General features: G+C 50.1%; 2 protein-coding genes and 2 non-coding genes across 4 annotated transcripts; 1 reads left to right on the top strand and 3 right to left on the bottom strand.

The window, feature by feature from the left end:
• Positions 1 to 8,403: 8,403 nt before the first annotated feature.
• On the top strand, positions 8,404 to 14,587 carry Klhl35 (kelch like family member 35). Its single transcript, XM_059253058.1, has 6 exons — positions 8,404 to 9,260; positions 10,321 to 10,505; positions 11,217 to 11,335; positions 11,983 to 12,171; positions 13,291 to 13,479; positions 14,268 to 14,587. Exons 1-6 carry the CDS (start codon positions 8,404 to 8,406, stop codon positions 14,454 to 14,456), a joined length of 1,728 nt encoding a protein of 575 aa, XP_059109041.1. The 3' UTR covers positions 14,457 to 14,587.
• Positions 14,588 to 18,880: 4,293 nt separating this feature from the next.
• Rps3 (ribosomal protein S3) lies at positions 18,881 to 24,382 on the bottom strand. The gene is made up of 7 exons (XM_059270674.1): positions 24,290 to 24,382; positions 23,281 to 23,411; positions 22,597 to 22,690; positions 22,050 to 22,144; positions 19,976 to 20,163; positions 19,364 to 19,560; positions 18,881 to 19,000 (listed from the first exon to the last, which is right to left on the bottom strand). The coding sequence occupies exons 1-6, from the start codon at positions 24,317 to 24,319 to the stop codon at positions 19,367 to 19,369; spliced, it is 732 nt and encodes a 243-aa protein (XP_059126657.1). The 5' UTR covers positions 24,320 to 24,382; the 3' UTR covers positions 18,881 to 19,000; positions 19,364 to 19,366.
• On the bottom strand, positions 19,654 to 19,798 carry LOC131902898 (small nucleolar RNA SNORD15). Its single transcript, XR_009377169.1, has one exon. It is a non-coding gene; the product is annotated as a small nucleolar RNA SNORD15 (small nucleolar RNA).
• LOC131902900 (small nucleolar RNA SNORD15) lies at positions 23,497 to 23,617 on the bottom strand. Its single transcript, XR_009377170.1, has one exon. It is a non-coding gene; the product is annotated as a small nucleolar RNA SNORD15 (small nucleolar RNA).
• Positions 24,383 to 27,847: the final 3,465 nt, after the last annotated feature.

Below are 27,847 nucleotides of genomic sequence, written 5' to 3'. Positions count from 1 at the left end.
TGTATGTATACAGGCCACTTGTATGTGGGCACCCTCAGAGTCCAGAAGACGGTGTTGGCTCTCCTGGATCTGGAGGTACAAGCTGTTGTGAGCCACTTGATATGGGTGCTGGGAACCAAGCTTGGGTCCTCTGGAAGAGCAGCCAGTGCTCTTAACCTTATTGACCCATCTCTCCAGCCCCCCAAATGTCTTCCTGAAAAATAAACTTCAGTGGGCTGAAGAGATGGCTCAGTGGTTAAGAGCACTGGCTATTCCTCCAGAGGAGCAGGTTTCAATACCCAACCCCCACAGGGTGGCTCACAGCTGTCTGTAACTGGCCTCCACTGCACACATGTGGTCCAGACACACATACAGGTGGAAGACCCATATACATATAATAATTTCTCTTTTGAGGCAGGGACTCTCTGTGCATCCCTGGCTGTCCTGGAATTCACTATGTAGACCAGGCTAGCCTTGAACTGCCTTCCTCCGACTCCCTAGTGCTGGGATAAAAGGTGTGCTCCACCATACCTGGTTCAAACCAAACAAAACCAAAAACCAAAAAAGAGAAAACTCCAGCTCTGCTGAGAGTAAGGGGGTGGGAGGGCATGACCTCACAGTCAGCCTGGGAGGGCAGGGCCTTTTGTAACCAGCTGGGAATGGCACGGCAGGGTGGAGATTCTGGATCTGAGACAGGCTGTAGAGTGGGGCTAGCAGGTCCTTCAAGGTGGCATGGAGGTATCTGAGCTCCTGGACGTGGAGAACACGCCCTGAGTGCAGAGATGCCTCTTGTCTTAGTGGCTGTGGGTCTGGCTGAGGCAGGCTGGCACCCTCTGCCCAGCATGAGAAGCAGGCCCTGCGCTGAAAGTCAACACAGCACTGGGAACACCGGTGTCGTGTCGTGTCCCCTCCCACCTCACAGTCTTCGGGACTCTGCCTTCTGCCCTCTGTGGGAAAGATCAGCCGTAGAAACAGGGAAGGTCTTAATTCTCGAGGCTCCCACTGAATCTGCATGGTCTTGAGTGCATCCTGAATGGAAGAAGAAGGAAGGCTGAACTCCTGCACCATCCTGCACTAGGTCAGTGGTTCTCAACCTGTGGGTCCCAACCCCTATGATGGTCAAATGACCCTTTCACAGGAGTCACCTAAGACCACCAGAAAACACAGATATTTACATTATGATTCATAACAGTAGCAAAATTACAGTTATGAAGTAGTAACGAAAGTAATTTTATAGTTGGTGGTCACCACAACATGAGGGACTGTATTAAAGGGTCGCAGTATTAGGAAGGTTGAGAACCACTGCATTAGGTAAATGCCATGCCACTTAGGGGACCAGGTACTGTCTTATTTCCAAATGTGGAGGGTTCTAGATTGAATTCTTGCTATAAGAAGATTCTGTCACCTTCTAGGAAGAAAGGAAATGATCCCCTTCCATATTCGGACCCTTCAGTAGGCCCCCTGTTAACCTCTCTACATAGCCCCTTCCTTGGGAATCTGGGAGGATTTACCCACTGTTTCCCTCACCACTGAACATCTAGCAAGATCTTCGCTTTCTGGGGCAGAGATCATCTCCTGCCTGCCTGTCCCTGGACACAGACAGAACACAACCAGATCTGCCAGGTTGGGAAGGGTGCACTGTCCTGCCCACATGACTCAATGACCACTGTCCAGCCTGTGGAAACCCATTCCTAAACGATGACACTTTCATGGAATCCTCTCCCTGTCCATCCAGTCAACTCCCCTGGGCTCACGGGCCAAGGTGTTCAAAGCTCCTGGCCATCCTGATGAGCCTTGAGACACCTTGCAATCACAGGAAGGGGGATAAAAAAGTGCAGAGCCTGGGGTCCTATTCAGAATCTCAGGTTGCACCCCACCATCACCAGAGCCTGCTGCGGTAACCCTCCCCGGCCCAAGGACAGTCAGGTCACTTCCCTGTCCACCAAGCAGTGACTGGCAGGCCTGTCTCCATCCTTCACTGGGCCTTCAGCTCACGTTGCACCCTGGCTTCTCCTCCCTAACTTAGGGGTTGCTGAAAACCCCACCTTGTTGAAGCCCTACAGTAGCTCCCTTGGCTACAGAAGACACCTCACTCTCACTGCCCACTTTACAGAGAAACAAAAGGGCCTTTTCACATTCCGGCCACTCCCTGTGCATGCCTGCTCCTGCTCCTCTAGTGTCCTCTAGCTCAGACGACCCCCTATCTCCTGTAACCCATCTGTGAACCCTCAGCCCCTCCCCAAGTATAAAGGTCCCCAAGTCACTTACATCCTTTTAAATTTCTTATTGTGTGTGTATGTGTTTTTATGTCACAGTACAGCTGTAGAGGTCAGAGGGCAACTTGTGGGAGTCAGTTCTTCCTTCCACCATGTAGGTCTGTCCTAGTGTGTTTATCTGTTGTGCTGATAAACGCTATGACCAAAAGGAATGTGAGGGAAGGATCTGTTTTAGCTTACAGGTCATAGTCCATTGTCAAGGGAAGCCAGGGCAGGAGTACAAGGCAGGAACTGAAGCAGAGAACATGGAGGAACACTGCTTACTGGCTTGCTTCCCTCTGGTTGCGCAGATACCTTTCTTAGGAATCCCAGGACCAGCTGTCTAGGATGGCACTGCCCATCATAGGTTGGGTCTTCCTACATCAATTAGCAATTGAGAAAAGACTTCACAGGGCCGGGCAGCGGTGGCGCACGCCTTTAATCCCAGCACTCTGGGGAGGCAGAGCCAGGCAGATCTCTGTGAGTTCCAGGTCAGCCTGGTCTACAGAGTGAGTTCCTAGACAGGCACCAATACAACACAGAGAAACCCTGTCTCGAAAAACCAAAAAGAAGAAGAAGAAAAGACTTCACAGACATGTCCACAGACCAGTCTCACAAGGCAGTTCTTCAGTTGAGGTTCCATTTTCCCAAGCGACTCTGGGTTTGTGTCAGGTTGACAACTGAAACCATGACAGGGTCCCAGAGATTGATCTGAGGCTATCAGATTTGGCAGCAAGTGCCATCACCTGCTAAGCCATCTCCCTGGCCCTGTTAACACTCTTTCATGCCTACATAGAAAAGCTCTCTCCTCCCCCAGTACAAGAGCAGTTAACCATTTCCTGTTTGGTTTATTTATTTATTTATCCATACAGTGTTCTGCCTGCATGTGTGCCTGTGTGCCAGAAGAGGGCACCAGATCTCATTACAGATGGTTGTGAGCCACCATGTGGTTGCTGGGAATTGAACTCAGGACCTCTGAAAGAGCAGCCAGTGCTCTTGACCTCTGAGCCATCTCTCCAGCCTCTTGGTTACTTTTCTATTCCTGTGATAAAACATTATGACCAAAAGCAACTTGGAGAGGAAAGGGTTTATTCCATCTTACAGCTCTCAGGTCACTGAAGGAAGTCAGGGCAGCAACTCAAGGCAGGAACCAGGAGGCAGGAACTGAAGCAGGGACCATGAAGGAACAATGCTTACTGGCTTGCTCCTACTGGTTTGCTCAGCTTGATTTATTATACAACTCAAGACCACCTGCCCCCTGTGGGATGGGCCCTCCCACATCACTCACCAATCAAGAAAATACACAGCTGCCACCACCTTGGGGGCCCATGGGGGGCGGCTGTGCTGTTGACACAGGTGTTGTAACTAATTGGCAATAGACCGTTAGGCGAGGACATTCTTTCAATTGAGTGTCTCTCTTCCCAAATGATTCTAACTTGTGTCAGGTTGACATAAAACTAGTCAGCACAAGCTGGGGAGACGGCTCAGTGGTTAAGAGCACTGGCTGCTCTTCCAAAGGACCCAGGTTATTTTCCCAGCATGGCAGCTCACAGCAGTCTGTAACTCCAATTCTAAGGGATCTGACACCCTCATACAGACATACATTGCAAGCAAAACACCGATACATTAAAAATAAATAATTTTTTTTCTTTTTTCTTTTTTTCCCGGAGCTGAGGACCAAACCCAGGGCCTTGTGCTTGCTAGGCAAGCGCTCTACCACTGAGCTAAATCCCCAACCCCAAAAATAAATAAATTTAATTTTAAAAAGGACCTAGTCAGGGTCCATAGACAAACATCCCCCAGGCTTCAGAGCACAAGCTTGGCCAAACTCTTTTGCATTAGTTAGATGTTTATCACTGAAACAAGATACCAGAGAAAAACAGCTTAATGAGAGGAAAGATTTACTTGGCTCATGGTTTCAATACTTGGTCACTAACTATGGCCTGTGCATGGTGAGGTAGAACATCACGGTGGCAGGGAGCATGTGACAGAACAAAATAGTGGACAGGAGGCAGAGAGCAAGAAAAAGCAGGGCCACCTAACCAGACCCCAACTCCCACTCTCCTCCACATCACAATAATAGCATTAAATAGTTAATCCATTAATGGACGAATACAATAAAAAGACCCTCAATGACTTCTCCATTGCACCACCAGCCCAGGGACCAAGCTCCCAACACATGGAGCTTTTTAAAAAAATTATTTTTTGAGACATGGTCTCATTATGTAGCCTTGGCTATCCCAGAATCCACTCTGTAGACCAGGCTGTCCCAGAACTCACAGAGATCTTCTTGCCTGTGCTTCCTGAGTATTAGGATTAAAGGAGTGCCCCACTGCAACTGGCTTAGATGTTTTTTAATTACATTTTGTTTATTTTGTATGTGCGAATGTGTGTATGTGCGTGGGCACCTGGGTGCTATAGCATGCGTGTGAGCAGGTTCTCTCCTCCCACCTTGCAGACCTTAGATCCTTAGGCATACAAGCAGGTGCTGTTACCTGCTGAGCCATCTTACTGGCCCCATGTGAAGCCTGTTAGAGGACACTTTAGACTCACACCAAACCATACCTCCCATCTTCCACAATCTCTAGGCCTACCTGAGCCTGGCAGGGCTCTGACACACACACGAGGCAGAGCAGGAGTCACCCTTACCCTCCTGGTGAGAAGAGCCAGGCTGAGTGGCAGGCAAGGCTGTAGTGAGAGTCGTCCAGAGCCCGTGGTGGTGTGCTCACAGAACAGGACAGGCTCCTAACAAGGCCACCTCCTCCCCAGATTGCTGTGCTCTTCTGTGACAGTCCTCCACAGAGGCAGCAAATGGTCACGTCCAAATCCACTTCCTCTGGCTTCAGGAAGCCAAGTGTACCCAGGCTGTCCCGTTCTCTTTTCCATCCAATTCCATCTGCTCAGTGCTGACAAGTCCTTCCCACTGTGCCCTCTCCAGGAGACCCACACTCCTCCAGGCACACACCGCAGTCACAGGACCACATACACCTAACACGCAGAGCACAGAGAGATCCTTGTCACATACATGTGAGCCTGTGTCCACACAGACACGTGCAATACTAATCTCTCATAGACACAAGCCCCTGGCATGCAAATGAACAGTCACAGATACAACGGGTTATGCAAAAATCTACAATGACAGGTGTGCTGTGAGGCAGGAACAAACACATGGTAGTCACAAAGAGGCAGGCGGGAAACCTGGATCCATAGCTGTGGCAGCCACATTCTTGGTTACATCCAAAGTCATGTAGTCATATGTCCACATAGCCCAAGCACCCCAGTACCACACAGTCACTGTGTTCCATGCACTCACACACATATAGGTTCTAGAACACTACATGCTGACAACCACCCCATCTACCTGAGGCAGACACCCCATACACATACCACACACAGTCACCCCTAGTCCTCGAAACACCACAGCCCAGCACTGCACACGCAATCCGTTCCATGCTTATCCACACCCCTCCCTCCCAAGACGGGTCCAAGAGCGGAACAAAAGCCCAGTGCCCATTCCTACCAGCTCCCTCTCCTCCCCTCCCCCCTGGCGTCCAGTCCCTTTGTCCTCCTGCAGCTGAGCCCAAGTGGGAGCCTAGGCAAAAACGAGAGTAAAATCAAGAGCTCAGGCTGCTAGGCAAGCGGGCAAGCGGGCAAGCGGGCTAGCGGCAGGCACAGACTGGAGCGGTCTCTGCCACAGCAGCAGTTGCGGAGTCCCTGGAAGAGGGCGTGGCCAGGTAAGCACCAAGTACCTGGGGGCAGGGTTTGGGAAGCCTGGCTAGAGGACTGTCTTGCTGTGGGAAGTGTCCACCCAAAGTGTGAGTGGGGGGGCGGGTTGTGCATGGGGGTGGAAGTGGGAGGGGTAGCAGGATAGTGGAGGGCTGAGCCAGTTTCCACTGGCTGAGTCTCAGGCCATGAGCCAGCTTAGACTCTGTGAGATGGGAAAAGGCTGATGGAGCCCCAGGTGGGAATCCCTACCTTCCCATGTGTCCTTGGGCCCTCCAGATGGTGGGACTCCACAATGGAAACTGAGTCTCCCATCACCGGGTGCCCATAGTTCCCTGAGCCTAGAGCAGTAGGTGGCAGTAGAATTAAGTACTGGCAAAGTTCCTAGGAGGTGAACTTAAGGACCATCACAATAGCAGAGGGCTTGTCCTGAGACTGCCTGCCTTCTTAAGTCTCAGCCTAGAGGGTAGCTGTGTCCTAGGCTAGCTAAGGACAGCCCTACTGCACTCCGATGACCTGTCTCACTGGATCCCTGGTTGTTCCTAGTGGACGTGTGTGTGTGTGTGTGTGTGTGTGTGTGTACCCAGGCTGTCCCGTTCTCTTTTCCATCCAATTCCATCTGCTCAGTGCCGACAAGTCCTTCCCACTGTGCCCTCTCCAGGAGACCCACACTCCTCCAGGCACACACCGCAGTCACAGGACCACATACACCTAACACGCAGAGCACAGAGAGATCCTTGTCACATACATGTGAGCCTGTGTCCACACAGACACGTGCAATACTAATCTCTCATAGACACAAGCCCCCTGTGTACACACACACACACACACACACACACACACACACACACTCACACACACGGGGCAAGTCCTGCGGAGGGGCTAGACTTAACAGCCTGGTGCATGGTGGGCTTGGGCTGGTCACGTCTACCTGGGCAACAATCCTTGTCCATCAGGGGCTTAGTTCTTGTGACCCTGAGGCAGTGGATCCACTACTCAGCAGGATCCTGCATAAGCTGTGAAAGCCAGGCTGATGTGCCCTCCAGCACTAGATGAGAGAATGGAGGCTGAAAGGCACCTGCAGAGGCAGGGCTGAGCCTCCTCAGAGTAAGTTCCCACGGAAAGGAGAGCACTGCCTATCCCCAGACCATGCCAAGTCTGCTGCACGTAAGGACCAAATCCTAACCAGGGTGAACAGTGCAATCTGTGTCGTGTTTTCATAAACACCCCTTCCCCGACCCCCACACAACACCTATGAAGGGCAGGCTCCCTCTGTGTGACCCATTCCTCACAACAGTCTCTTGAAAGGGTGTGAGTGATGAAAGGCTTTTCTCAACGTACACACACCCCATGTTCTGCCTCCTTTGCATGAGTAAAGGGGTAAGCACATACTACAATCCCAGCACTTTCCCACATCCCTTCCGATAGCATTCTGTGGCTAGGCGTTATGATCTGCTTCAGAGGAGATGGGGCTGGTGCCTTGCCCAGGCCAGACAACTCCAGACTAAAGGAGGATTAGAACCCCACGTGCCTAGAGCCTGGATCTTTCCACTGGAAACTAGAAACATCTCTCATTTCCCTGCCTTTACTCAACTAATTCTACTCAACTCAGGATCCCTTTCTTAAATCTCCTCCAGCTGTGTGTACTGTCCTTTCTGAGTTCCTCCAATCCTCCCCCAAGGACCCCTGCCCAAGCTCTGAGCTCCAGAAAGGCAGGGATTATGGCTGTCTGGCTCAAAAATCACTCCGTAATAAACACTAGCTTAATTAATACACACACTTGGTCTTGTATAAGTGTTGAGCACCCAGGATAGTATGCTGGTGTGCTGTGGTGGTTAGGGAAAATCCTAGACGGAAGAGTCTGGTCGAAGGAAGGTACCTACAGATCTGAAGGAGACGTGATGAAGTGAGAGAGGGACACACACACACACACACACACACACACACACACACACACACGTCTAGGGTAGCCTGAATCCCTTTACCAGAAACTACAACTCATGCAACGGGACCCTTCCTACAGACCTTTTGTCCAGGTTCCAGCAACCTCCGTGAGGTAGCCACTATTCAAGCCCAGTTCGAGCCCTAAACACTGCATAGTCTAGACGTGTATAAATCGTTCCATCCCCCTCCCTCTTTGACTCTCCTAAATTATCCTATTTGAGTCTGCCATCTGTTTCCTGCAGAGCCTGGCAGGAAAAACCTTAGCCAAGTCCGAACGGAAAAGGGCAATACGGCTGAAGTAGGTACTGGAGGGGAAGACTAGACACAGAAGGCAGGGGCTGACTCAACACCATCACAAGTCTAGATGGGCCAGGGTAGGGGTGGGGACAGTAGGTGCATGGTCAAAGTGCATGGTTGGTGAACTAGTGAAGGCAGGCCTCAATGTGCGGGATGTCCCCCGGCAGACCCATTGCCAATGCGGTCTGTGTTCTCTTCCCGCAGGATGCGGGAGACCCCGGGGCGCGAGGAGTCGGAGCCGGGCGTGGAGGCCCCGTGCGCCGCATCCTGCCACGCGCAGCGCATCCTGCAGACGCTCAACGCATACCGGCGGAGCGGCACCCTCACCGACGTGGTGCTGCGCGCCGGCGGCCGCGACTTCCCCTGCCACCGCGCGGCGCTCAGCGCGGCCAGCGCCCACTTCCGCGGCCTGTTCGCCGCCGGCCGGCCCGAGCGTGCAGCGGCCGTGGTCCCGGTAGGACCCGAGGCGCCCGGGGCGGCGGCGGCCCTGGCCGTGGTGCTCGACTACATATACGGCGCGGGCGTGCGGCTGCGCGCCGAGGAGGAGGCGGCCGCCGTGCTGGCGCTGGCCGAGCGCCTGGGCGTGGCGGGGCTGCGGGAGGCGTGCGCGCGCTTCCTCGAGGGCCGCCTGCGGGCCGCCAACAGCCTGGCGCTGCGCCGCGTGGCCGCCGCCTTCTCGCTCGCCTCCCTGGCCGAGCGCTGCGGCCGCGTGCTGCGCCAGGCCTTCGTGGAGGTGACGCGCCACGCCGACTTCCTGGAGCTGGCGCCCGACGAGGTGGCGGCGCTGCTGGCCGACCCCGCGCTGCGCGTGGCCCGCGAGGAGGCCGTGTTCGAGGCGGCCATGCGCTGGGTGCGCCACGACGCGCCGGCTCGCCGCGGGCAGCTGCGGCGCCTGCTGGAGCACGTGCGCCTGCCGCTGCTGGCGCCCGCCTACTTCCTGGAGAAGGTGGAGGCCGATGAGCTGCTGCAGGCCTGCGGCGACTGCCGCCCGCTGCTGCTGGAGGCCCGCGCCTGCTTCATCCTGGGCCGGGAGGCGGGCGCGCTGCGGGCCCGGCCGCGGAGGTATGGCCTCCCGCTTGCTGGCCTAGCGACGCCTCGTATCTTCCCCCAGCTCTGGTTCCTTCACTGCCCCTCTTGAATTGTCACCGTTTCTTGGTACCCGGCGTTCTGCCTTGAAGAGTTAGTCCTGTGAGGGAGGGATGCATTCCATTTCCTGCCTCATCTGCCATTCTGAGAAATGGGTCCTGTTGGGAAACTGCTCTCTGGGGACCCACAGGCTAGTAAGACAACTAAACACACAAAGGCACACGAAATGTCCACTCTGCCCGTGCAATGCCATACCAAGAGACTATAGTGGGATAGTCCACAATGGCCCTCATACCCGAGGGACAGAAGACAGGGGTGATGCTGTCTCTAACTTTGAGCGCGAGGCCAGGGACACAAGATGAACGGTTTGGAAAGCCCTAGCCGGAGGGTTAGGAAAACCTGGTGAGGCCAGAAACCCAAATAGTCAAGGGTGGAGAGCTTTGCAGAATGTCAGTAATCTTGCTCATGGCAGTTTCCCATTAGGAAGTGGCTAGGGGAAGGACACAGTATATTAGGTGTTAGGGATGGAGGATTCATATCAGACAAAACTGAGCATGACTTAGCCCATAATTCATGAGCCTCAGTTTCTTCCTCTGTAAAAGGGTCAGCAGTCCTAACAACCGTCTGAAGGATTAAGCAAAGAAAGGGGAAAGTCGTTTTTTCTGTAACTTAGAGGCGAGTAGACTAGGGTAAGAGTTAGTGACTCCCTCCCTATCTGTAACCAGAGGTAAGACTGGAAGTGATGGGTTCCACTGGCAGGGGACAGCGGCATCGTGTGATGTAATCAAAACAGCAAGAAAGGAGCCGGGCTTGGTGCTGGATGCCTGTAAGTCCAGCACTCAGTAAGCAGGAACAGGATAGGGAGTTCAAGACCAGAGGCTGCACAGAAAAGGACTGGGGATATGGCTTAGAGGCAGAGCGCACTAGCCTTCTGGTGCAGTAATCCCCAGCATCCCTTGCGGGAGGCAGAGGTGGCGTGGGAAAGGACCGCAGCGGGAATGTGGATCTACAGGTATTCGGTTTATCCTCACCCTAGATTCATGGACCTAGCGGAAGTGATAGTGGTCATCGGCGGGTGTGACCGAAAGGGACTCCTGAAGCTGCCTTTCGCCGATGCTTACCACCCCGAGAGTCAGCGCTGGACCCCACTGCCTAGCCTGCCTGGTTACACACGCTCTGAATTTGCCTCCTGTGCACTGCGAAATGACATTTACGTTTCTGGTGAGAGCACAACAGAAGTAGGAGCCTCTCAAACCACCTCTGCCCCCCCCCACACACACACATATACACACCCTTTTTTTTTTTCCCCCTCCAATCTGGAGATGAGGGCCAGCTTTCCCATAATCCCCTACAGTTTGTGGCTAAAACCCTGTGTGTGGTCCAGCAAAGCCAGTCACCTGTAGGGGATGTTGATGTTGGTCTTGGGGCCGGAAAGCCTTAAGCTGTGGCTTTGGTCTTTGGTCTGACAAAAAGGCCACCTGGTCTTCAGCAGGTCATTCCCGGTCCCTGAACCTCATCCTTATTTCCTATATGGAAACTGTATAATAATCCCAGCACCGCAGAGAGATGGGGATGGAAATGAAGGGAGAGCATTGGTCGAGAACAGTGACTGGGTCGTCCTCTCCCCCACCACTGTGCGGATGCCCCGCTCTCCCTCGGCCCACCACACATTCTTAGTGATTGTCTTGAGGATGCCCCTCCTCCTTTGCTTCCCTGAGCACAACTGGTATCCCACCACCGGGCACCTGGTGAACAGCACTCTCCCCTCCCTGGATCTCTCTGGCACCCTCTCCTTCCATTCAAAGCACACTGTCTGGTTGATAGGCCCAGTCTTACACCAGCCCAGTGGGAAAGCCTTCCTACGCTCTTAAGCCTTCCTTTGGACTTAGGGGTGTTTCTGGCTCTTTGGGGGCACCGCCCCTTTCTCCATAGGAGGTCACATCAACAGCCGTGATGTCTGGATGTTTAGCTCCCATCTGCACACCTGGATCAAGGTTGCCTCGATGCACAAGGGCAGGTGGAGGCACAAGATGGTGGCCCTGCAGGGACAGGTAGGCACATGCTCAGGCTACTGCCCTGGGATCCAAGCCATAGATCATCTGGGGAAGGAGGGATCGGAGGCCCCAAATGATTAGGAAGGACTTGCTCAAAATCACATAATAATATTAACAGTCATCACAGCAGCTCACACTTGCAAATCAGTACATGGGAGGCTGAGGCAAGAGAGTCGTGAGTTTGAGGCCAGCCAGGGCTACATAGCAGGACCCTGTCTCAACATCATCACCCATCCCAGATAAATAGCCATCATTGTGAAAATACAGTTCAGTGTTGAAAGGTTTGGGCCTTGGGACCAGAGTACTGAGTCTTGACTCTGCCACTTACAAACAAAATCCTGCTAGTTATCTTTGTAAACCTCATTCTGCATTCAGAAACACACAGGAATCGGGTAGGTGGGTGGTAAACCCTTAGTAACCACTAGGGTTATTACTAAGCATCATCTGCAGCTGAAACACAGATGCCTGCCTCCCGTCCCCTGCGTTGAACAGGGAAGGGGGTTCCTGAACTAGGGGAAGAGGAACTTGGCCAGGCAGTGGCTGCACTGAGATGCGCCTGGTGGGCTCACAGACTGACGCGGTGGGGTGTTGGAGTCGCCTATAGTTCTGAATCCCGGGGCTCTGGCCTCTGTCTTCGCCCTCAGCTCTTTGCAGTGGGCGGCTTCGATGGCCTACGGCGCCTGCGCAGCGTGGAGCGCTACGACCCGTTCTCCAACACCTGGGCGGCCACAGCGCCCCTGCCGGAAGCCGTGAGCTCTGCAGCGGTGGCGCCCTGCGCTGGCCAGCTGTACGTGATTGGGGGCGCCGGGCAGGACGGTGTCAACACTGATAAGGTGGGCTCAGGCCTTGGGATTAAGGGACATAAGAGGCTGCAGGGAACAGCGTAGCCTACTGTGTGCAGGCTAGATCTGGGCGCTGGCGTGAGACAATCTAGCACTCCGGGAATCATTTTGATCAAAGAAATGAGTTAAGAAAGATGACCTCAGCCGGGCGCACACCTTTAATCCCAACACTCAGGAGGCAAAGGCAAGCAGATCCCCGAGTTCAAGGCCAGCCTGATCTATAGAGAGAATTACAGGACAGCGAGGACTATACAGAGAAACCTTGTCTTGAAAAAACCGAGGTGGGGGGTGCCGGTGCAGGGAAAGGGAAAAGGGAGGGGAGGGGGAGATGACCTCAGAGGGTACTCAGTGAGGCACCTATACTCTTCCGATTGGTACCATCCATGTGGGTTTCATAGATTTTAAAAATTGAAAGATTGATCCAGGCCATGGTGGTGCCGGTCTTTAATCCCAGCACTCGAGAGGCAGAGACAGGCAGATCTCTGAGTTTGAGGCCAGCCTGGTCTACAGAGCAAGTTCCAGGACAGCCAGGGCTGTTACACAGAAAAAAAAAAAAAAAAAAAAAGGATCTCTGTGAGTTCGGACCTGGCGCAAAGCTATACAGAGAAACCCTGTCTCGAGAAACCAAAAAAAAAAAAAAAAAAAAAAAAAATTGGAAGGTTGGGGCTGGAGGGATGACTCATCGGTGTACTTGCTGCTCTTGCAAAGGACCAGAGTTTGGTTCCCAGCACCCGTGTCAAATGGCTCACAACTGCCTTCCACTCTAGCTCCGGATCTGACACATTCTTCTGGCTTCCACAGCCACCCACAGCCACACAGAGAGACATATAAATAAAAATAATCTTTTTAAAAATTAGATGACAGAGTAGGATTAGTTAAAATGCTTTCCTTCCATTCAAAAAAGGAAAGAAAAAAGAAAGAAAGAAAGAATCTATTATAAGCTGGGGTTGTAGGACTCAGGAGGCTGGGTTTGATCCTAGTACTGCATAAGCCAATCATAGTGGGCTAAAAATTAGGGTAATCTGCCGAGTATTCCTAGAGACAGAGGTCAGAGGCCATGGTAGCGGGCAGTTGGGGTGAGGCTCACTCACCGCTGCTTTCCTCCTGCAGGTGCAGTGCTTTGACCCCAAGGAGGACCAGTGGAGGCTGCGGTCACCAGCACCCTTCTTGCAGCGGTGTCTTGAGGCCGTCTCCCTGGAAGACACCATTTATGTGGTGGGAGGCCTCATGAGTAAAATTTTCACCTATGACCCTGGCACCGATGTCTGGGGAGAGGCAGCTGACCTGCCCGGCCCTGTGGTAAGTGGGGGCCCCTGCACTGGCACATTCAGGAGTGCAGACCCACTTCCAAGGCTCTGGAGCTTACCAGTTGGAGGTCCTGCATATGACTCCACGCTGAGGGGCATCACATAGTCCCCTTGCTTGTCCTCCCAGTGACAGATGAGACTGGCCTTAGAGAGGTTGGCCCAAGGCCATCAGTTGGGCTGTAGTATGCCAGTGTCTAGAATTCAAGTGCTGTGACTTAGTAAGTTCCCTGCTCCAGTGACATCAGCGGCCAGAGGTGTAAGTTCTGGCCCCCACAGCCTTGTTTCCCCCACCTGCTGCCCCAAGACTCCAGGAAAACTATGTAGATGTATAATTGGTGGTCTCTGTCAGTTCTGGGCCTGGGTGATTCCAAGACCGAGGTTCCCAGCTCTCTGACTGTAGGATGGCGGTACTGTTCACAGGCGTGCAATCTTCCAGCTCTCTGAATGAGACTGTAGGATGGCGGTACTGTTCACAGGCGTGCGATCTTCCAGGCTTGACTTTAGCTTTTTGGTGAAGACCAAGTGAAGGATATCCCACACACAATGGCAGCAAAAAGAGTGGTTGCTCTTTGAACTATGCAGATGAGGTAGATCTAAGACAGAGCAGGTGACTTGTCCAGGCCATTTATTTAGTAAGGGTCAATTATTTTGTCTCCCTGCCATCCAGATTGCCTAGTCAGTCTGTAGGGCAAGACTCTGCTATGTGACTTGGCCAGCTAAGAACCAAGGGAGTCCCTGCCTGCATCCCACAGTTAACTGTCTGTCTGTTTGTCCACCCAGGAGAGCTGTGGCGTGACAGTGTGTGACGGGAAGGTGCACATCCTCGGTGGGCGGGACGAACATGGGGAAAGCACCAACAGCGTCTTCACCTTTGACCCCAGCAGTGGGCAGGTGGAGGCCCAGCCAGCGCTGCAGCGCTGCACCAGCTCGCATGGCTGTGTCACCATTGTCCAGAGCCTGAGCAGATGACTGGGACAGCCTGAACCAGGAGGCGGAGAAAACTTGGGCATGGCACTTGGCTCCCCTCCTGGACCCTCCATGTGAATAGTCCTCTAACTTATTGCCCCTTTCCTCGTAGAAATAAAAAAGGTTGTTCAAAAGTCGGGTGTGTCCAGCTCATGCCTGCTTTATCCAGAGAAGGTATTTTGCAGTTCGCCAGCACGGCTACACCACTGTAGGCCACACAGACAGCCACACTCATCTTAGACTATCGGGAATTACTCCGTTCTGGACACCGGAGCGTGCAATTGGCACCAGGAGCAAGGTGCCAGCAGATTCCATTTGGTGACTCTCTGCTTTATAAGTTCCCTTCAACCTCCCCAAATGACACTAATCCCAGACGATTTATTCATCTACCTGAAGGAGCCTATTTCTTTTTAAAATTTATCCACTTACTACAGTGTGAGTGCATGATGTATGTACACATGTGCATGAAGTGCATGTAGAGGTCAGAGGACTTTATGGAGTCTGTTCTATCTTATGTGGGTTCTGGGGATCTTAACTCACATCTTCAGGCTGGCATGGCAAGCACTTTACCAGCTCCAGCCATGTCACCAGTCCTCATTCTTAATGCTATGACGTTGTGTATTAGGACCCAACATACCAATTTTGGAGGAAAAGCTGCATTCAACTGTTAGCACACCCATTACCTCATTTCATTACTGGAGATATATATTTTACTTCTTTGTCATGGTACCTGTGTGGAGGTCAGAGATCAAATTGTGGACGTTGGTTCTCTCCATCTAACACATGGGTTCTAGGGACTGAACTCACTCACATCAGCAGGCTTAGCAACAAGAGCCTTTATCCACTGAGCCACCTCGCCAGGCCCAACATTTTTTTTGTTTCAGGGTAGAAAGCACCACAGCCCTGGCCAAATCCCCCATCAGTGTAAGACACACTCTGATGCCACTGTACACTTGGTATGGCCCAGGACTCCAAAACAGTGACAAACTGCTGGATGGGAAACAGGAAAAACACACCCGGATGCAGAGGCTGTTTCCAGGGATGAGGCTGCAGTACTAAATACTGGCTGGCCCCATCTGCAGATCCTCATTTGCACTCAGATTGCCTTTTGAAGAGGAGCCTGTCTCTTTCCCAATCGCTCCCATTCTCAAAGCCCCAGGGCCATGTCTGCAGGGTCTCTCCAGCTGGGGCTGGCCCATCCCAGCCAGGAACAAAGGCTGGTCCCAGCTGAGCTCCAGTACCACAGATTAGGGAACTGGCCATCTGGACACAGCTGATAATGACAGCAGGGGACCAGTACAGGCCAGCACCACACCCTGCCTGTCCCCACCCTAAGGGGACACTTAGGACAAAGCAATGGCACCTATCATGTCTACCCAGGAACAATAGGAGTCCATCCAGGGCAATAAAGGCTGTCTCTCCCCTGGCTAGACTCTTCATGAAGGCCAAGCAGTGATCCCAAGCTTCCCATTGAGATTCCCCAAGGACCCTATTCTTTTAAAATTTTAACCACTTACTATAGTGTGAGTGCTGTTCTGTGCATGTGCTGCCTGCCAGGACGCACAGGCAAGTAAGACAAGAACACAGAATGGGACAGCCTAGATGAAACAGTGAAGTAACCAACCATTTCAGCAACCTCCCACCTCCTTGTTGCATTTCTCAAGTATTGTACTATCCTTCAAAAGTCTGGAAACATCAGATGGAATCACGCTTTCTCCTTTTACCCATGACAGGAAATCTTATTCATCAGACAGACGGATGTAGGGGTACACAGCAGCACTTCAGTCCGGAGGGATGCTAGTAACACCAGTCACACTAGCAAGATGGCTCAGTGAGTGGGTAAAGGCATACCTTGCCATTCTAACAACCAGAGCTAATTCCCAGAGACCCACAGTGGAGGGAAAGGACTCCCAGATGTCCTCTGCAAACTGGTGACTGGAGGGAAATGTGTTGACATTACTTTTACTAGAGATTGAACCCAGAACCTCAAGCATGCCAGGAGAGTGCCTAATTTTTAAGGCCACCTATCAGTCATTACAATTGATGTTTACAGACTTATGAATGAGTTTCAATTGTGGAACCAAGAAAATCAGTGTCTTCAGCAAAATTAGGAGTTATTGTTTCCCATAACTACTGTAATTGAAGTACACACGCAGTGAGTGGCTAGAGCCTATTTATTACAGACTTGAAATCTGGAATCAGTTCTTTCGTTTGTCCCAGCTTCAACTAATGAGCACTCCTTGCATCTGAGGGAGTGCTCACTTAGGACATAGTGTTAGTTCTAGGCTATGTAGTGAGTCCCAGGCAAGCTTCAACCATGGAGACCCTGTCTCAAAAAGAGCCCTAAACACGAGGGGATAGGGGGTTATTCATTGTGCCGTGCATCGGCTGGGGGTGGGGTAGGCAAAAGACACATCCAAGTACTCAGGAGAGGCAGGATGGGGAGCTCCAGGCCAAAGGCAGCCACAGCCAGCCCCTTACTCTACCCTACACAGAAAGCTGCAAAAATGCATCCGACATATACCCCTCCCCTCAGTGGATGACTGCCCACTGTCGGAGCAGCTTTTTCCGAGCTACCTGGGGCTGCAGCCTTATGTGTAATTAGGAAAGCTTAGGAGCAAAGGTTAAGTCATTTCCAACTTGGGATCTGACGTTAACTCCCTAACTGGAAGTGAAGATTTTGAGGTAAACCTCAGAGGAATAAATACATTCCCACAGACGGCAAAGGTTAGGCCTGCTGCCAATCAGCTACTAATGGAATGTGTCCAACACAAAGATGTTATTAAATGTTGCTAATGGCAGGACTTGACTAAGCCCTTCCTCTGGCTGCTCTATGGCAATGCTGCTCTAGTGCCACCTACTGGGAAAGGAGCAAACACTAGCTCACAGGCTAAACTTCCAAGTCTGCAAAAAAACTCAGTAGCAATTTTAAAAGATCTAATAGGAAGTACACAACTGGATATGAAAGGACCAGACTCACCCAGCATGCTCAAGGCCCCCACACTTGATTGGTCCAATATTGGGGGAGGAGGGAGTTCAGTAACATTTCTAGCAAAGCTGCTGATGCCGAGTTTACTCACGTGGATGCTAGTTCTTGTGGAGTGCAAAGCCACTGTATTTCCTCGTCATCACCTTGCTACCTCCCTCTTGGCCTTCCTACTTTTCTAGGTTTGTGGTTATTTTGCCTGATTGTGTCTGTGTACCACGTGTCTGTAGAGGCCTTCAGATCCCCTGGGACTGGAGTTAGGTGATTGTAAGCAGTAGTGGGTGCTGGGGATCTATCTAACCTGGTTTCTCTGAAGAGCAACCAGTTGTTTTCATGAAGTCTCACAAAATCAACTCAACTACAGCCCAGCAAATAATTAGAGAATTCAGATGCCAATTATGTGTCCTATATTCATGAGTTATGTAATCAACCGGATGATGGCTGCACACTTTATTCACAATACCCTAAGGCAGAGAGGCCAGCCAGGGCTACACAGTAAGACTATATCTTTTTAAAACACGTACATCTGAGGGCTGAAGAGAGGGCAAGTTAAGAGTACTGGCTGTTCTTCCAGAGGTCCTGAGTTCAGTTCCCAGCAACCACATGGTGGCTCATCAAACATCTTAAGATCTAGTGCCCTTTTCTGGTGTGCAGGCACAAGACTGTACATAATAAAGGTAAACCTGTACTCAACATGTATGGAACTGAGCTGGCATTAGGTTGTGGATATGGTCAGTGTGCTCCCAACTTACGTAACTTATTCAATTAAGTTCTTACTCTGTGCAAAGCTACATAGGTGAAGACAAGGAAATAAAGACAGAGTGGTTCATGAAGGCTGCAGGCCTTTCGGCACTAGTCAGGCGGCACCCCAGGCCCTTGACAGTCTTCTCATCAGAGCACAGAATTTCCAGGCTAACTTTAATCCTCCACAAAACATGCATCAATAGTAAATGCTTTTAAGACATTATGGCAAATAAGCTACTGATAATTTCTGAATTTACCACATTTTCTAAAACAATGACTAAGTACAAGACTTAGAAATGTGGATTTTAACAAGCTTTACATTTCAAACTTCTGAGCTTTTTTAAGTCCGACAGCATCAGCCAATTTACTTTCTACGTGCATGTCAAGTGCATACATACCAGTGTCACAGGCCTTCATAAAAAGCATCTTTACCCACCAAAGATTTCTTACATAAACAGGAGGGAATATATCATACAGTAGCCCTCCAGGCTGGGAACATAGCTTAAGAACACAATGTATGCTTACTATGTGCAAGGACCTGGGTTCTATCATGAGCACCAAAACCAAACTGTTCTTCTAACCCTAAACAGGGTGTCAAGGTGGTGCCTTGAGCCACCAGCCCTCACAGAACCAAGACTTCTCTGCCCAAGCCCTCCAGCTTAAACCAGTGGGATAAACAACACTCCTCAGGCCAGTGTAACTCAGTCACAGCTGAACACTGGACACAATCCAGTGAGGCTTTGTCTTTGTGCAAGATTTTATTAAACGTCTGTTTGTACAGGACAACATCCAGCCTCCAGATGCAACTGCCAAGACCCTGAAACCAAATAAAACAATGTAAGAAAAAACTCATTTGAGTGCTTTCATTTATTATATGGACACACACTCCCATGCAGGGTTTTCACCTTAACTTAAACACATCGCAGCACAAAGGCTTTTTTACTGAAACCTTGACAAGGCCACTAAAGGGTATACTAAGTATCTGTAAACTCTTGAGCAAAGGCAGTGGAGGAAACACTCACTGACAGATCTGTGGGGGTGGGCACCACATTCCAACCTGTACCCTCCCACACATGAAACAAACAAACAAACAAACAAAAAACCTTATTCACACACTGAAACATCACAAGTAACAATAAAAACCCCAGCTGCTGGCCCAGGAAGGTCACTGCAGACATACCTGTTATGCTGTAGGCACTGGCTGGGGCATGGCAGGTGGCTCTGGCTTCCCACCCTTCTGCTCTGAGATGGGGGTCGTGGGCAAGATTTCGTCTTTAGGTTCCACAATGCTCACGTGATCAGGCAGAGGCTTCTTGGGGCCGATCTTACCACTTGGGTCCCAGGGCAGCATGATCTTCACTTTGATGCCCAGCACACCTAAGAAACCAGAGCTAGAACTGAGCTGGGGTTTTACCAACTCCTCCCCAACAGGAAAACAGCAGCACTTACTCAAAAGCACTGTGATCGGGCCCTTCTCAGACAAATGCCTCTAAATCAATCAATGAGCAGGACACTTTTGCCAAAGGAACCATGCACAGCGCCACAGAACATGGCACTGACAAGGACCAAGAGCAAGGCGTGACCTTTCTGACTCGTCATCGTGTCATCACCGAAGGGCACACAGAAAAAAGCTAAGACGACAACTCATTTCTTCACAGCCCCTGTAACCAACAGCCCCTTCCATAATAGACTATCCAAACACAGGTCCACGGAAATACACCCAATGCTCATCTGCCCTGAGCATTCCTAGCTACCCAGGCCCCCAGGTTCCCTTCCCAGCACAGCTGCTCACCTTGTCTCAGGAGCACATGGCGCACAGCAGTGTCAACATAGTAGTTAACAGGGTCTCCACTGTGGATCATCAGCCCATCCACAAACTTCATGGACTTGGCTCTCTGTCCTCGGAGCTTCCCAGACACCACAACCTCACAGCCCTTGGCCCCACTCTCCATAATGAACCGAAGCACACCATAGCAGGCCCTTTGGAAGAAGAGAGTCACCTGTTATTACCAAAGACACACTCCGCCTGTCCCTCCCACCAAGCTTAAAAAGAAAACATTTGGGTTTCACTTTAGTAACTCTCAAATGGTAGCTTGGGGAAACAATCAGAGTTCGGCCAAAACAGCAACTCACTGCCTGATGCTTTTCCACCCTGGCCTGTATGCTACAATCACCTTTGAAGGATGAACTCTTTACACCCTCATGCTGGGTCCTTTTCCAAGCCATTATCTGGGCTGGCCAAGCTCAAGCATAGGTATTTTCTCACATCTTTTATTATTACTATGTGCACATGATATTTGAGTGCACGGAGGCCCGAGGACAACTATGGAGTCATGTTTCCTTCTTTACACAGGTTCAGGGAACTAAACTCTGGTTATCAGGGCTTGCTTTTGTCTGGTAACAAGCGCCTGCTGTCAGGAGAGACAAGGTCTCACTCTATGTCCTGGCTGGCCTGGAATTTGCAGAGATCCACCAGCCTCTGCCCTGGAGTGCTGGATTACAAATACTCAATACCACATCCGGCAGGAACAGGTTATTTTGAGAAAGGCTTGCTAGGTGGCTCCCAGGTGCCATCCTAGTTGAGAAGCACAAGAGCCCCTAACATACTTTTAGCCACCTTGATATCAGAGCACTAGAAAAACCCTTAGGCCTATAAAAAACTAAGATTAAGAACAAAAAGACTGGCCGTGGTGGCACACACCTTTAATTCCATCACTAGGGAGGCAGAAGGCAGATCTGAGTTGAAGCCAGCCTGAGTTCCAGACAGTCACGGCTGTACAGAGAAACCCTGTCTCAAAAACAAAACAAAAAAAATCTGTAAGCCAGGCAAAGTGGCCCTTAATCTTGGTGGACCATCTCCGAATTAGGTCAGCTAGGGTTACAGTGAGACCCTGTCTCTGTCTCTCTCTCTCTCTCTCTCTCAAAAAGAAAAAGCCTTTTCATATTCTCTTCTAATTCTCATAACCAAGGCAAGGTGGCACAACATTTTTTTTTTTTAAAGACAAAGTCAGACCAGCTCAGGCAGAGTCCCAACTTACAGGGATAGCTTAGCTGAGACAAGGCCTCACCCCCGAGCTAGTCTCTTACTTTGCAGCCTCTGAGACTGGCTTTGGACTCCCAAGATTCTTCACCTTCACAGTGCTGGGATTACGGGTGGGCAATATCACGCCTGACCAATTTATAGCGATTTAATGCCTTGGTTTTTTTTTTGAGACAGAGTTTCTCTGAAACAGTGCTGGCTCCTGGAACTCTGTAGACCAGGCTGGCCTTGAACTCAGAGATCTCCCGAGTGCTAGGATTAAAGGTGTGCACCACCACCGCCCAGTCTGTTATCTCTTTATAGCCCCCACAAATATAAATGCATTAATAGATCCACATGACTTCTAACTTGTTGAAATGCGTGGTATCCCAGAAGCACTAAAGCCGTTATCCGCTAACCACGGATATCTCACACAGGAGCAGCAACAGGATGCTTTTCTGCCCACCTATCAAGGGTCCTTTCTAAACTGCACAATGCACACCAACACACATCCCCTCCCTGTTATGACTTTACCCTTGTTCCATTCTCAGTGTCCCCAAGTATTCCCATTATTTGACCATTCTTCAAGGGCTCATACAACCCAGGCTGGCCTGCAACCAAGCAACCCTCCTCTCAGTCTTCCAAGTGTTGGTATTATAGGCATGTGTTATCCACAACAGGCTCCCCACCAGGTCCTGTTGGCCTAACAGTTCAAGGGGGCATAAGCTATCTTACTGTTGCACCAGCAGAGACTAGATGATTCTGTCACTGAAGAGTTATGTTAACAAAAAGTCCGGCACACACTGACCCACAGAAGGGCAAGACCACCAAGTCTCAGAACACTTACCTTCGCACAGCAAGCCCTCCTAGGAGTTTGTAACGTAGAGACTCCGCCTGAGCAATGGCACACAGACCTCTTGTGGCTACCTTTTCTGCATAAAGCTTTAAAGGAAGCAAGAGACATTTATTACTTTTCAATTAAGCCACTGTAATATCCCTTAACTACCAAGCATTCCTCATTGCCCTCCTCTGGCTCCCCACAACCACACTAGGAGAGTAATGGAATAACCAATCCACCTGTGTATCATTTCTGTATGTAAATGTAATGTAAAACACTAAATGACCACCAGAATACTCCCATAAACTGAAGCATATCGTTCGTAGTTTTAGACAGGGTCTCACTATGGCAGCCCTGACTGGCTCTGCACTAGCCACCATCCTGCCTTGTGGTTGCCATACTCGGCAATTACACTACTTATAAGAAAACTCTGACAGAGTATCGATCCACCTGTAATATTCAATGGCCATGTCAAAGGTTTCAGAAGTACCATTCTACAGAACCAACATCTAAATCCAGTCTACAACGACCCTTGGGATAAGCCAGGGGAACTCACCTCTACACTGCCCTCAGGGAAGCCGAACCTCTTCTGGACTACCGCAGTCAGCTCTCTGATCCGACGACCCTTCTCACCAAGAACATTCTGTGTTCTGCAGAGGGGAAACGTTATAATTCACTCAACATCTCATGTGTCATCTATCACACAGCAAGAACACACGTTAAATGAAAAGGATTAAGGTAAATTCTTTCCAAATGAGGTTTTTAAAAAAAGCAACTACATGTTGGGCGGTGGTGGCACACGCCTCTAATAATCCCAGCACTTGGGAGGCAGAGGCAGGCGGATCTCTGTGAGTTCGAGGCCACCCTGGTCTACAGAATGAGTTCAAGGACAGGCTCCAAAGGTACAGAGAAACTGCCTCAAAACAAACAAACAAACAAACAAACAAACAAACGGCTGGGCGGTGGTGGCACACGCCTTTAATCCCAGCACTCGGGAGGCAGAGCCAGGCAGATCTCTGTGAGTTCGAGGCCAGCCTGGTCTACAAAGCGAGATCCAGGAAAGGCGCAAAGCTACACAGAGAAACCCTGTCTCGAAAAACTAGAAAAAACAAACAAACAAACAAAAAAAAAAAAAACTACACTCACCAAGGCCAGGTTCATTGGCTGGCTGCCCCATGTTTACAAAGCACCTTAGTACACACAGTGATTAAAGGTGATAGTCCGTCAACTACATTTTTACCTGGTGGCTAAAATAATGATTTCTGTTCTGGTTGGTGTAACTCGGACTTCAACTCCAGAGTAGCCATCTTCAGCCAGTTCCCGAGTGAGAAACTCATTCAGCTCAGCTTTGAAGATGCCATCGGCCACAAACTAAACCAAAGCAGCAAGTTCAGAGTTAAGATGGGGTGGAGGCTTACTTAGTGCCACCCCAATGGCCCTGCAGGACGGCAGCAACCCTTCTCAGACAAATGCCTACGAGTCATCATTAGGAAGTTCCTCTGACCATAGCCACAGAACGCAGCACTGGGCAAAGATAACAGCTCCTCGTCAGACTCGTCATCACCTCTTCATCGAAGGGTTTTAAAACATAACCTACACACGCAAAACAGAAATCTGTTCTCAAGTGGAACATCTGCAGTTCACTGGGCCCAGCAAGGACACTGTAACGTCTACCTGGAGAAAGAGAGGGCGATCCTAACTCAAAAAGCATTGTGAACAACAACTTTATGATCTGCGGGCATTCAGCACAACGCCGACAGGTCATCATCTATTTCTAAACCTGATGATCTTCACACAATTCTCCCCCACGGAATGACAAGTCTGGGACGCTTTTGCTGCAGCTCCCCAGAGAGAGCACGCCAATAGTGAGCAGCCTTTCCACTGAGGCGGCTTGCAGGATGATGGAAGGGAAGGCACTGCTAAGCTTCGCTTACCAAAGTCGCGAAGTGTGGGATTAGCCCACACTCTCAAACTGAGCCATAAGGTTACTAGAGACGGCCAAAGGTGTCTAGTGAAGGTCCGAAGGCGCCGGTGCTCGGCTCGGCCCAGAACTAAGGAGTCTGTTCCTCCCTTCCCCAGCCACACTGCGCTATCCCGGAGCCGGCCCAGCACACAATCCACGTTCATCCACGGCCCACAGAGACGCCGGGCGGCACGAGCCACCCCCCAGGACGGACACGGAGCCGTGCGTCTCACTGCGGCACCTCTAGAACGCGCCGCGAGTCCCCGGGCCGGGCCCAGAGGCTTACCTTCCTCTTCTTGGAAATCTGGACCGCCATCTTGCGCCGCGCGCCACCGAAAGGAAAGGAAGTAGCCCGCGGGAGGAAGTGGGTATAAAGGGCGCAGAGCGACGACGCGACGCTACGCGACACTTGCAAGTGTTCATGGGAAATGAAGTTTTGTGTTCATAAAAGCGAAAAGAGAAAAGACGTGTAACCTAGCAACCTGTAGTGTAGGCGGAACAGGAAGTGCAAATCTAATTCTGGTCTGAAAAAATCAGTGTACCCCAATGTGGTGGAGCACTCCTGCGATTCCAGCACTAGAGAAGTGGAGGCTGGAGGATCAGAAAATCAAGGTCATTCTCGCCTACAAAGCGAGTTCAAACGAAGCTAGCTGGGCTGCATGAGCCCCCAACTCAAAAATAAATAAAAACTTTGAACAAACCAACCGTGAGGCAAGAGATGCAAACCACAGATAAAAGCACACGCTACCAGAGTTTACCCAGCACGGAACTCTGTTGCTTACACCTTCAGGCCCACACTAAAGAAAGCTTTCATTGAAATTCATTTAGGAAACCAGCCAGATGGCTCAGTAGGTAAAGGCGTTTGATTTCGATCCCCTGCAAAGAGAACTGACTTCACAAAGTTGTCCTAGGACCTTTCCACGGATGCCCTCCCGCCCCCCCTCCCTCGCCCCCAACTCCCAACCCCTGACACAATATTTAAAACAAATTTACTTAGCCACCCTCATCTCTAATCTGGAAATCCGTTTCTCTGTTCTAAATGATAATAAGTTCAAGTATCATTCTTTCAAGGGTCTGTTCTGCCTTTTTTTTGCTGTGGGATGTTCTGTATGGCAAATGTGTTGCTAATTAGTCAATAAATAAAACACTGATTGGCCATTGGCTAGGCAGGAAGTGTAGGCGGGACAAGGAGGAGAATAAAGCTGAGAAGTGGAAGGCTGATTCAGAGAGACACTGCCAGAAGCCACGATGACAAACAGCATGTGAAGATCCTGGTAAGCCACGAGCCATGTGGCAAGATATAGATTAATGGAAAAGGATTAATTTAAGCTGTAAGAACAGTTAGCAAGAAGCCTGCCATGGCCATACAGTTTGTAACCAATATAAGTCTCTGTGTTTACTTGGTCGGGTCTGAGGCTGTGGGACTGGCAGGTGAGAGAGATTTGTCCTGACTGTGGGCCAGGCAGGAAAACTCTAGCTACATTTTTTTTTTTTTGAGACTGGATTTCATCTGTAGCTGAGAAAGACCTTGAATGATTCTCCTGCATCCACCCCCCAAGCAGTGGGATTAGGAGTATACTCCATACCTAGACTATATTACTTTTCATTTACCAGTACCTCAGCTACATAAAGTCAATTCAAATTTGTAACAAAAATCAGAGCAGTGGCTTGTGTGTTCAAATTCTTTTTTAAGTGTTTTTTTTTTTTTTCAGCCAGGCATGGTGTTTCACACCTGTCATCTCAGCACTTGGGATACTGAAGCAGGAGGATTACCTGTTGGAGAACAGCCTGGGCTACAAAATGAGTGAGACTGTCAAAACAAAAACAAACACACAAACAAAAGACCCTGGGTGCACATAGTGCACGTACATATTTGCAAGCACAGCACAACACCCATACATACATACAGACAGACAGACAGACACACACACACACACACACAAGTCTTTTTTAAAACATTAAAATCCTATGATGTTTATTACAAAGTTAAACTCTGACCCTCAAGATGGGCTTATCTGTAGCATTTCTGGTAGATAACACCTGCACCAAAACCTCTGAATTTGCCTGGTGATAGCGCACGCCTTTAATCCCAGCACTCAGGAGCCAAAGCCAGGCAGATCTCTGTGAGTTTGAGGCCAGCCTGGTCTACAGAGCGAGATCCAGGACAGGCACCAAACCCACACAGAGAAACCCTGTCTCGAAAAAATAAAACAGAACAAAAACCTCTGAATTTTTTGTACTCACAGAGGGAAGGGCTACCAGCAGGGGCCTGTCAAAGTAATAAACAGGCAGGGCTTTGGGGACAGACTGTTGGATAGTATAAGTCTGGGCCACAGGACCCGCTTCATAAGGACTCCAATGTCCACACCAACAACCACTCCTTGCCCAGAAGCAAATTTGGCTGCACTAACTTGTACTGCAGTGTTATGGCTCAGCCATCTCCAGAGGATTCCAATTCACCCTGTGCTAATCCCACCAAACTAAAGTAACGACCATTACCCAAATTCCTTTAGATGAATTGAGCAAGCTTTATTCTGTCAAACAGGGCTGTCTCCCTAAAGTGGGGTTTGAGAGAACAGCACTGGACATAGGAGAAAGTGGGATTTAAATAGCTCAAAAATTGCAAGACTAGGGGTTTTCAAGGGTGGGGGATTTGCAGAGGCACTTTGGTTATGTAGGACCTTGACAGAACTCATCTCATCTGTCAAGGTGAAGGTCAGGGTACAGGATATGGAATATGTCAAATTCTAGAAAATGGGTGAAAACATGGTCAAACCCAAATTTTACAGGAAACAGGAATGACCTTATTTGACCTGTGACAAGATGGCTTCTGATTTTAGGATGGAGTCAGGCTGATCAAGCCGTTTCCCAGTTTGCAGTGCACCGTGCCTAGGGCTGTCTTCTTGTGGCATCTCCTTGCAACCAAAGACCTGAACCCGCTGCAGTAGATCCTTTGGCCTTGGGGCTGTGGCTTGAACTCAAGCTCTACACTTCGAGGTGCCACCACCAGAAAAAAATCAAAACAAAAATCTTTATTTTTTCTTTTCAAGACAGAGTTTCTCTGGGTAGCAGCCCTAGCTGTCCTGGAACTGCTGTCCTGGAACTGCTGCCACCGCCGGACAAAAATCTTTTTAAAAAGGAATGTTCTACCAAGCAGTGGTGGCATATGCCTTTAATGCCAGCATAGGGAGACAAAGGCAGGTGGATCTCTCTGAGTTCGAGGCCAGCCTGGTCCACAGAGCACATTCCAGGACAGCTAAGGCTATACAGAGAAATCCTGTCTAGAAAAAGAAAGAAAGAAAGAAAGAAAGAAAGAAAGAAAGAAAGAAAGAAAGAAAGAAAGAAAGAAAGAAAGTTTAAAAAAAACTTTGAACCTCTGAACTGGGCAAGGTGGTTCATGCCTATAATCCTGAAGTAGAATACAGTAGAAAAGACCAATTATTAGATATTGGTTTATTGATATGTTTAGTGATTTACTTAAAGCACTCCTTGTACTCCCATTTGCCAAGTATGACTTCACTTGCTACCTGGACAGGATGACCTGGAGAAATAGCTGAAACAGTTTGTCATTGCCCCTAACAACCCGCTGACTGCCGCGTATGCTTCTGTAAAATCTTGCTTGCTTACCTGGCCCACCTGTGTTACCGGGTACAAAATGAGAATGCAAACTGAACCTGGAATCTAAGCCTCTCAGGACCTGTCCTGGCTTCGGTCCACTGGTATATCTCTCTTCTACTCTCATTAGTGTCAGAATGCTTATTCCAGAAAGGTTCTCAAACAGTCCAAGGTTTGGGAGGCACAGCCAGGAGGATCTGAGTTTTATCCCCAGCTACATATTGAATTC

This window comes from Peromyscus eremicus, chromosome 1 (genome assembly GCF_949786415.1).
Source record: "Peromyscus eremicus chromosome 1, PerEre_H2_v1, whole genome shotgun sequence".
NCBI classification, from domain to species: Eukaryota; Metazoa; Chordata; class Mammalia; order Rodentia; family Cricetidae; genus Peromyscus; species Peromyscus eremicus.
The sequence above is the reverse complement of the archived record's forward strand: the minus strand, read 5'-3'. Positions and strand labels throughout refer to the sequence as shown.